The sequence below is a fragment of the Ailuropoda melanoleuca genome, chromosome 13, assembly GCF_002007445.2.
Source record: "Ailuropoda melanoleuca isolate Jingjing chromosome 13, ASM200744v2, whole genome shotgun sequence".
Taxonomy (NCBI): Eukaryota; Metazoa; Chordata; class Mammalia; order Carnivora; family Ursidae; genus Ailuropoda; species Ailuropoda melanoleuca.
The window spans coordinates 1,868,073-1,878,132 of record NC_048230.1 but is presented as its reverse complement, the minus strand read 5'-3'; the positions used below and the strand labels follow the sequence as shown (position 1 = coordinate 1,878,132).

The window sequence follows — 10,060 nt, the reverse complement described above, 5'->3', positions numbered from 1 at the left end:
CCTTGGGGGAGGGTAAGGAGGCATTGTTCCTGCTGAGGGAGGATGCTGGCTGGCGCTGTGGCCCTCTCTCCTCTCCCACCCCTTCCAGATCCAGGCTAAAGGCAGCCAATTAGGATCCTGGGCTTGTAAGCCTTGGGGATGGGCATCTTATCTTGGGTTCCCCACATAGGCTCCTGCAGCTTCCCCGTCCTTTCCCTCAGGATGGGGGAGAGGAAAGGACATTGGAAGTGGGAAGCTGGATGTGACTCCGAGCCCACCTCTGTCCTTGGGCATGTTACGTAGCCTCTCTGACCCCACTAAAGTGGGGATGAACCGCCACCTCATGGGGTTGCTGGGAGGCCCCTGTCCTTCCTGGATCTGCCCTACAGACGAGGACATTCTCCTCAACTTTCCCGAACCTCCTTTCTCCAGGCTTGCGGGGGGGGAACCCAAATGCACAGGGGCTCCAGGTGGCTGTCTCAGGATTAGATGCCCTGGTGGGAATGGGGCTTCCGGCCCCAATATCAATGTTTAACCGGATGTGCAGGTCAATATTTACCAGAAGAGAGAGCAATCTGAACAGGGGTTGGCTGAGAGCAAAGGTCCTGGTGGGAGGGGAGGGCTCGGCTGGGCTGGCTGGAGCCTGAGCAAAGTGTGGGGAGTTCCCAAGTGGGGCCAGAGGGACACTGTGTGCAGCAGCGAGCAGCCTGCAGAGGTACGAGGGGAGGGGTGGCTTGGCCTGCTCTTTGGGCGGGAGAGGAGGTAAGGGCTGTCCACCTGGCTGAGGGGGTTTGGGGTGAATTCATTCAGAAGGCCTCTCATTTCCCAGCCTCCTGGGGTGATGAAGAGCCACGGTGGGGGTTCTGGCAGGACTCTCTCTGGGACTTGAAAAACTGGAGGTCTTTTCTTGTCAGGAAGATTCAAAAGCCCAGGTTGGAGATCAGGGGCCCTGGCCAAGGGTCCTTGTGTGTGATGGGGGTGGGGCCAGGGGTGATAGAAGGATCCCCTGGAAGGACCGGCCCTGAGATGGGGGCGGGGTTGGAGTGTGTGGGACCTGCTCTGAGGCCAGACCAAGACCTGCCCATCCCCACCTGCCAGCCTGGCTTCCCGGAGCAAACCTGGACAGAGTGGGGGGCAAGGCCTGTGTTTCCCGTAAGTCCAAAGGTGGCTCCGTCCAGAGCCATTCATTGGGTTCTGTGGCTGGGTCAACAACGCGGCTCTCCAGCCCCCCTCACCAACCCTGCTGAGACTTCAGGGACTCACAGGGCTGTCCACCCTTGTGGTCAAGACCAGACCAGCGAGAAAAGGTGGGCCCAGGGACAGCAGGTTGCATAGGAGCTCTGGGAAAGGAGCTCCTGTATACAGGACACTTCAGGGCAGGCTTCCCAGAAGAGGGACCTTGGGCTAGGCTGAGAACAGCCATATTACGGAATGCCAGGCATTGTAATCAGGGCTCGCAAAGACTGTCTTATTTTGGTCCTCACAATATACCGTGGGAGGAGGTAGGGACGTTTGCTACCATTTTATAAGAAAAGGCAAGACCCAGAGGGGCTAAGGGAGGTATCTAAGGTCCTCTGGGAAGAGGCAGAGTCTGGATTCCAACCCATGGCTGACTCCCAAGGCCAAGCCTTGAAGAATGAGAACTTCTTTTGTTTTCATATTTCCCCTATGAACAAAACATTTTCAGTGTACGAAATGTGAAAAACTGGAAAATACAAAGGGGTTAAGAACAGTTCAGGGGGACATCCCACGCCAGAATGAGAACCGCTGCTTGTGTTGGGGTGAGCTGGCGGTAGCTGGGTGTCCCTGGGCGGGAGAGCTGCAAGACCTGCCAGGCCGGCAGTGCGGGGGTGGGGGGATGGGGAGGGCTCCATGCCGGAGCGCTGGCCAGGTGGGGACAGAGGCTTCCCATCCCGCACAGGAACATGGCGCTGCTCCGGGGCCTCCTTGTGCTCAGCTTGTCCTGCCTGCAGGGTCCCGGCTTGGTGGTGAGCCTGGGCCTGGGTCTGGGCGGTGCCGGAAGGCCGGTGGGGACACACCAGGGTCTGTACAGGAAGGGGGGGGCTTGAGTCAGGGGAGGGTTTGGCTCTGAGGGGGTTCCCTCTCCTCTCCTCATCCTTTTCTCAACAGTTCTCTCCTGCCAGCGCCATGGAGCCCTTGGGCCAGCAGGTACTGGGGAAGGAGAGGCATGAGGGGGACGAAGGCCCCAAGGGGCCTCACCTGTGGCTCGTGCAGGGTGGGGGAACCTGTGGGAAGGGTCATGCTCCATTTGCTTCCTCCGTTCTTCAGCTAATGAGCGGGCAGACCCAGGAGAAGCTGCCCCCGCTTACCCTCCTCAAGTTGGGCAACCAGGTACAACCAGGTGGGGCTGGGGGCAGAGTGGGCGGGGTCCAAGGGAGGAGGGCCAGTCAGCAGGGGCCAGGGGACTGGGCCGGGCCGTGAGGCTGAGGCCAGAAGACAGAGGGCGGGAGGGACCAGAAGAAAGGACCGGGTCCCTGTAATGCCATTGTCTGTGTCATTGTCCCCCTCTCGTCAGGACTGGGACAAGGCCCTGCTATTCCCAGGCACAGGGCACTCTGAAAGGGATCTTCAACACAAAGCTGACTGCTTGCCCCTCTTGACCCTTGATCTGTCCCTGTAGGAGGCCCACGGCCATACTGCCCTGAAGAAGGCCCCAAGAGATTGCAAGGGGGCCCCAACCCTGGAGCAGACCCACAGGTTGGCCCAGGACATGATGGCCTTCACCACAGACCTGTTCTCCCTGGTGGCCCAAAGGTCCACCAGCCCCAACCTCATCCTGTCTCCTCTGAGTGTGGCCCTGGCACTGTCTCACCTGGCACTAGGTACCGTGGCACCACCCGTCCAGGCCAGCAGAGCTGGGAGGCCAGTAGGAACTCACTACTCCAGAGTTTGCTAGTGGGTGCTTCCTCCATCGGGATCACTTGGCTGTTTGGTAAAAATGCAGATTCCTGGACACCCGTCCAGTCTCTGCGAATCAGATTCCCAGGGATGGGGCCTAAGGATTTACTTCTAGCGGTTTTTCTGCAAGAGTTTGATAGCGGCAATGTCTTCACGGGACCGGAGGCTCTCATTGTGGGAAACCGAGGTCCAGAGAGGGAAAACAGCTTGGATGGAGTGAGGTCACCCAGATGGCCAGCAGCAGAGATGAAAGTGGAACTTGGGGAGTGCTGTCGGTCAGACCAGTTCAGTGGAGACGGGAGGAGAATGTGTGGTGTCATGGGCATGCGCACTGCGGGCATTTAACAGGGACTGGAGTGGGCAGCAGGGCCGGGAAAGAGCCGCCGCCTGGGCCACAGCGGATGCGCTCCCTTCCAGGTGCTCAGAACCAGACGCTGCGGAGGTTAGAGCAGGTGCTACACGCAGACTCAGGGCCCTGCCTCCCTCACCTGCTGAGCCGCCTTTGCAAGGACCTGGGCCCTGGTGCATTCCGATTGGCTGCCAGAATGTACCTGCAGAAAGGTAGGTGCTGGTGGCTTAGAGTTCCCTAGGTGGTGCCCTGGGGTGGAGCTGGGCTTGGCCTCGGGTAGCTAGTCAGAGCACTGGTGGCTCTGGAGCTCCAGCCCCTAGGAGCAGCTCGTGGCCCCTTCCGTGTAGGATTTCCCATCAAAGAGGACTTCCTGGAACAATCAGAACAGCTCTTTGGTGCAAAGCCCATGAGCCTGACGGGAAGGAAAGGGGATGATCTGCTGAACATCAACCAATGGGTGAAGGAGGCCACAGAAGGGAAGATTGAGGATTTCCTCTCTGAGCTGCCAGATGACACAGTGTTGCTTCTGCTCAATGCCATCCACTTCCAGGGTGCGTTCCTCCTCTCCTCAGGTCCCCCACCCCAGCAGCCCCTACCCCTGCCCTGTAGGCTGAGTTGGGCTGCGAAACCTTTGTTCTGAGGGTCTCTCTTTCTCCTCAGGCCTAGGCCAGGAAGCAGGGAGCTCTTTGGGTTGTGGCTTGGGGGAGGGTAGGAGACAGGTAACGGTGTGCCAAGGAGGGGCCCCAGGAACTGGACGAGGCTGTCGTGAAGAGAGAACCCTAGGAGGAAACCGAGTNTGTGGAGGGGGGGGGGGGGGGGGGGGCGGGCAGCGCTCCTGGGAGCATGGCAGGGCTCGGGAAGAACGTAAGCCCAGATTTCAAAAATGCTGCAGGGAAGAAACCTGTGATCAACTGAGTGTCACCTGGCACAGTGCCCCTTGGGGTTTTGACGTCTACCTTGTGTCCCTTGAATGGGTTCTGGGTGGGATGGGGAAGAGACTGATATAGAACCTTCCCCTGTCCGGGTCCCCGTGGCCCCTGCCTTCTGCTGGATATAGGTTTCTGGAGGAGCAAGTTCGATCCGAGCCTCACCCAGAGAGACAGCTTCCACCTGAACGAGCAGTTCACGGTGCCAGTGGACATGATGCACGCCCACACGTACCCCCTGCGCTGGTTCCTGCTGGAGCAATCTGAGACACAGGTCACTCTCCATTGCCCAGGCTGGGCCTGGCCGCAGGGAAGGGGCGGGCTGCGGGGGGGCCGAGGGGTGGAGGGGGTGTGCCCCGCCTTCCTTGCCCTCACGTCCCTGGGACGGGTGGCTCTGGAGGGTCTCGCTATATTCCGACCCAGGGGGCTGAGGTTCCAGGCTCTTGGAAGTCCGTGAATGTGACACAACTGTATTGGGCATTTGCTGTGTGCCCGATGCTGTCCTAGGCACTGGAACACACTAGCACAAGGGAGGCCAGGCCCCTGCCCTCAGCAGGAAAGACACACAGTACTTGAGCAAACCTAAACCACAGGACCATTTCAGATAGAGTCAGTGCTATGAAGGGAAGAGAGAGCGATCAGTGAGGGGCTGGGGAAGGTATTTGAGAGCGGTCAGGGAGCTTTCTTCAAGGAGGGGCCTCAGATGGAGAACAAGGTGATCTTTGGTTATAGGGGTTTATTACCAGGGCCCATGGGTTTGTTGGGCTGCAGGGCCTCTCAGGCCTCAGCAAGCCCGAGCCTGGGAGATGTGACCTGACTGTCACGGTGCTCCTTAGAAGGCCTCCCTCCTAAGATCTGCTTGTGATGGATGTGTCAGGATCCTGCTGGAACATCCTGATTGGATAGAGTGCTATGCCAAGCTTGTCTCAGGTGAGGCCTCCCTTGCTTCTGGCCTCAGCGTGGTCCTCTCGGCTTGGGCATGGCTCCCTGGGCCAGTCAGCTGTGGCAGAGAGGGCGATGTCGGTTAGTTTCCCAAGGCAGCATGCCACAGACCTCGACCACCTCTGTAGCTCTCCTGAGAGGGGCTGTGGGTGGGGCAGGCCCTTGGAGCAGCGTCTGGTTTCTCTCCCTTTCACCCTGAAAGGCCGTTCTCTTTATGCTGCTCCTGCCCTCCAGGCTGTGTCCCGGCCACACTTTCTTCACCCTTTGTCTCCTGTCCTGGCCTCCATCCTCCTCTTCCTCACACACTCTATAGAGAGACCCAGGCAGCCAGATGTGGGGCTCCCCCCTCCGCCCCCTGCAGGGCTCCTGCTGCCTGGCTGCTCTGCCTAGAAACCGAGACACAGCTGTCAGGGATCATCAGCCCAGCGCTTTCCATACTCAGGAAGCTGTAGGAACCCCATTCACGTGGACTCTTACCTCAGAGCGCAGTACTATACACAGCTGGGCAGGTCACTGTTGAAGGGGGGCTGCGGAGAGAGATACCCTTTGCAGCGTGTCCTCTGCAGAACCTAGGGTGGCTTGAACACGAACAGCCCAGTCCATTGTACACACGGAGCCACTGAGAGGCAGACACGGGATTTCTCAACCCAAGTCACAGGGCCAGCTGGTGGCAGATGGAGAGACACAAAGTCACCGTTTTTGAGCACTGCCTATGTGCTGATACTCCCCTGGAAGCTTTAAAAGGGTCTCTCTCTCTCTCGGTCACGTGTCAACCGGCATTGTGGGCAGGTAGTGTTACTCCATTTCGCAGGTGAGGAAGTGGAGGCTCAGGGAGGCGGAACACACACCTGAGAAGAACGGCCTAGAACCCCTGGTCCATCTGTCTCAGAAGCGTATGCTGGTCCAGACCCCCACTGGTCTGGGCACTTTCCGGCCCTCATGTCGTCTCCTTTCCACCTCTGTAGGTGGCCCAGTTCCCGTTTAAGAACAACATGAGCTTTGTGGTCATTATGCCCACCCACTTTGAGTGGAACGTGTCCCAGGTGCTGGCCAACCTGAGCTGGGACATCCTGCACCAGCCCTTACTGCGTGAGAAACCCACCAAGGTCCGGCTGCCCAAGCTGCATCTCAACTACCAGCTGGACCTGGTGGCCACTCTCAGCCGCCTGGGTAAGGAGGCTGGGCATGGGCCAGCCTGCTAGATCAGACTAGGCGGAGCGGTGAGGAGGAACCCCCCCGCCCCCCCCACCGCTGGCAGTGGGTCCAAGTCAGAGCAGACTTGCGTCCTGGCCTTTCCTGGGGCTTCGGGAGGTAAAAGGGCTTCCTAGGACTCCCTGGACCCCCTGTCCTGAGGTGGGGTGGGGTGGGGTGGCCCAGGGAGAGGTCCTGTTCCATCCAAGACCGAGCGCTGCAAAGAATCTCCACGGGGAGGCTGGGTGGCATGTGGGCCTTGCTGGCTCTCCCACAAGGGGCACTGCGCCCACCACGTACAAAGACTCAGTCAAATGGAGTGGGCAGATAAGGAATCGGGTGTTTACAATTCAGCCTAAGAGATAAGACAGAGGACTTCTCTCCAGTTCACCAGAGAAAAGGTCCCTGTCCGGACTTTGGGGCAGGGGATTGGGAAAGGCTTCCTGGAGGAAGTGACTTTGAAGCTGGTATTTGGAGGTTAAATAAGAGTTAAGCAGGGATCTGTGGGTTGAAGGCGGTCGTTGGCCAGAATTCCAGACACCTTCCCAGGCAAGTCCGGGCAGCCTGTGGGGCCGAAGGCAGCTCTGACCCGCTATCTCCTGCCCTGGGCAGGCTTGCAGGAACTGTTCCAGGCCCCTGACCTGCGTGGGATCTCTGACCAGAGCCTGGTGGTATCCAGCGTGCAGCATCAGTCCACGCTGGAGCTCAGTGAGGCCGGTGTGGAGGCGGCCGCCGCTACTGGCACAGCCATGTCCCGCATGTCTCTCTCCTCCTTCAGCGTGAACCGCCCCTTTCTCTTCTTCATCCTCGAGGACACAACAAGCCTGCCCCTCTTCGTGGGCAGCGTGAGGAACCCCAACCCTAGTGCGCATTGGGAGCGCAAAGAGCAGCAGGATTCCCCGGATGACAGGGACTACTTCCAGAACCAGAAAACCCTCCCCCGAGGAGACAAGCCCTTCGGCCCTGACTTGAAACTCGCGCCGCCCTCGGAGGAGGATTACCCCCAACTTAATAGCCCCAAGTGAGAGGCCAGCTGCCAGCATCCTGAGTCCCTGCCTGAAACAACCTCTCCACTCCTGGGACTCTTTCCAGACGGCTTTGCGGGATTAGGGCAGGGGCCTGGGTGGGCAGTCGCCTGGGTGGGCAGTCTGGGAGCGGAGAGGGAGCCGTTCTCTCCTGGGCAGTTTGGGGTCGGGGGGCCTCGGGGAGGGCAGGCCTCAGGGAATCACGGGCCTTGATCCCACATCGTTTCTTCCAAAGTGGCTCAGAGGCTTCCTTGTCTGGGGCGGAGGGGCGGCCGTAGGCGCACTTTGTCAGGTAGGTAGGTCTTCCCGGAACTGGCTGTGGCACTTCCACGTTTGTTTACCGGAGCTGGGGGACAGGAGGCACTGGATGCCTTGGCTGCGGAGAGGAGAGACCGGCCGGAGCGCAGGGCCTTGTCCGGCCCTGTGGACGGGGCCTAGCCTTCCACGTAACTGCTTCTGCCCTAAGCTGCCCCGGGCCCTCCAGCCTCCGCCCGCCCTGATGCTCTGTCACCTCAGGGCCCCCCTGCTCCCTGGAGATACCAGCATTGCCAGGACTGTCTCTCCCTCCTCTCGCCTCTTCTTCCTCTGCCCAAATGTCTCAGGGGCCGAGGCGGGAGGGGAGGGCAATAGTTCCCTCAGGCTCTTTTGTAAAGTTTTTGTAGTGATTTTTATGGCACCCGAATAAAGAACGAATGGCCCTGGCTGCTTTGATGTCACTGTTCTGGGCAGGGGGGGCAGGCCCCCCCCCAAGGAAGGCAGGAGGAGCCCAGAGGCTGCACGAGCACCACTCTGGGCCCAGAGAGCAGGCAGGCAGTCTCTGCCACGTCTGTTCTCGGCCACTCGCCAGCCTGTCTCGGCGCAGTCCCCTCTGATCTCGCCAGCCCTCTCCAGGGCCCCCTCCACGCCAGCCTGGCTCTGCTCTCAGTCGGTTCCTCTCTGGAGGCCTCAGGCAGCCGGCAACAAGGGTGGCTCAGAATAGCGCTGGCCTCCCAGATTGGGAGAAAACTGGCAATTAGGGAGCTTGTGGAGTTTCTAATTACACGCCAGTCCTTCTGCCAGGGGCAGGCGCCCGCCAGCCGGGGACAGGCTGCCGGGAGCAGCGGCTCCAGCTGGAGGCTGTCAGCACCTGAGCATTTGGGGGAGGGGGGTGGGCGCACCTCAGCCCGGGCTGGGGGCGGCCCGGTGTCCATGTGGGTGGGCCCTCGGCTGCAGCCACCTGAGGCCCTGAAGGGCAGCGGTCCAGAGCAAGGGCCTGGGGTGGACTCTCACTTCCTACGAACTAGCAGCGCGGGGAGACAGGTAACACACAGAAGCAGGGAAGCCAATGCTAAGGCAGAGGGCGGGAAGCGCTGTGGTGCGAAGTGAAGCAGGAAGGCCTCCCCGAGAAGGTGGCGTGGGAGCAGAGGCTTGAAGCAGGTGAGGGCAGGTTCCATGGACCATCTTGGGGAAGAGCTTCCGGGGCAGCGGAGTAGCAAGGGCAGAGTTCCTGGGCGGGAGCATGCTCGGAAGGTTCCGGATGATCAGGAGATCCGTGGGGCTGGAGTGGAGGGGTAGGAAGGAGTCAGAGGGGAACATGTGGGGCTTTAGGGCCACTGTGAAGACTGTTGCTTTTATCTTAGGAGTAAGAAGTAATTGGAAAGTTAAATCAGCAAGCCACCAACTTAACTTTACCTGCAAAATCTTTCTCAGCTCTCCTCCTCTCCATTCTGGATGCAAGCCATGGATCTAGTTGTCACGCCCGAGGGTCACTGCCCTTGCCTCCTAGGTTCTCCCTGCTGCCGGTTGGGCTATCTTCCCTGCATTTCCCTGCAAGGCCTTATCAGAGTCCATGTGTCCTGCAGTGTGTCAGGCTCTGGGGATGCGGCAGTGAGCAAGCAGACGAGATCCCTCCCCTAACCTCCGGCCTAGCTATAGAGTGGTCTAGACAAGAAACAAGTTAATGTTTTCTACTGAAATGTAGTAGGCAAAGTACACAAGTCAGAACTCTACACGAGCTTCATGAATTTTCTCATGAATCAAATACCCCTCTACAATAGCACCCACATCAGGAAACAGTACTCACTCTCCTGACTTCTATTTTTTTTTTTAAGATTTTATTTATTTATTTGAGAGAGAGAGAGCACAAGCTGCAGGAGCAGCAGAGGGAGAGGGAGAAGCAGGCTCCCCACTGAGCAGGGAGCCCGATGCGGGACTCAATCCCAGGACCCTGGGATCATGACCTGAGCCGAAGGCAGATGCTTAACCAACTGAGCCACCCAGCCACCCTCACTCTCCTGACTTCTAATAACAGATTACTCTTTCTTGGTTCTGAACTCCATGTAAAGGAATCATACAGTCTGCTCTTGGGTCTGGCTTCTTTCATTCAACCTCATGTTTGTGACATTTATCTGGGTTGTGGATGGCAATAATCCATTCACTGTGGAAAGCTTTTAATTGAGGGGTGCCATGGTCTGATGTAAGCCCTAGAAGGCTCACTTGGCTGCTGTGTGGAGAACAGAATGTAGAGGGACTAACGTGGGTTAGCAGGCAAGAGACAGGTGGCCTGGCCCAGGGTGTCAGCTGTGGAAATGGAGGAAAGGGGTCAGCATGCAGAAATATGTTGCAGGTAGCGCTATGGAATTTGTGCATTGATTGTACAGGATGTGAGGGAAAGGAAAGCCTCAAGGATGGTGGGGTTCATGGTTTAGATTCCTGGATTTTCATTTTGAGAAAATGGGTTTCACTGAGAT

General features: G+C 58.7%; 1 protein-coding gene and 1 long non-coding RNA gene across 7 annotated transcripts; one reads left to right on the top strand and one right to left on the bottom strand.

The window, feature by feature from the left end:
• The first annotated feature begins 545 nt into the window (after window positions 1-545).
• SERPINF2 (serpin family F member 2) lies at window positions 546-8,265 on the top strand. 6 transcript variants are annotated; one of them, XM_019798359.2, is made up of 10 exons: window positions 546-694; window positions 1,901-1,967; window positions 2,110-2,148; window positions 2,269-2,331; window positions 2,621-2,822; window positions 3,316-3,459; window positions 3,595-3,798; window positions 4,305-4,447; window positions 6,081-6,285; window positions 6,919-8,262. In XM_019798359.2, the coding sequence occupies exons 2-10, from the start codon at window positions 1,905-1,907 to the stop codon at window positions 7,329-7,331; spliced, it is 1,476 nt and encodes a 491-aa protein (XP_019653918.1). In that variant the 5' UTR covers window positions 546-694; window positions 1,901-1,904; the 3' UTR covers window positions 7,332-8,262. The 6 variants fall into 6 exon arrangements, with proteins under 6 accessions (XP_019653918.1, XP_034495673.1, XP_011221715.1 ...); XM_011223413.3 differs by lacking the exon at window positions 546-694 and adding an exon at window positions 695-741 and having other exon boundaries at window positions 6,919-8,264; XM_019798360.2 differs by lacking the exon at window positions 546-694 and adding an exon at window positions 1,191-1,286 and having other exon boundaries at window positions 6,919-8,264.
• Window positions 4,895-9,167, bottom strand: LOC109489429. The gene is made up of 3 exons (XR_002142428.2): window positions 9,003-9,167; window positions 5,593-5,779; window positions 4,895-5,173 (listed from the first exon to the last, which is right to left on the bottom strand). It is a non-coding gene; the product is annotated as an uncharacterized LOC109489429 (long non-coding RNA).
• Between the last annotated feature and the right edge of the window lie 893 nt (window positions 9,168-10,060).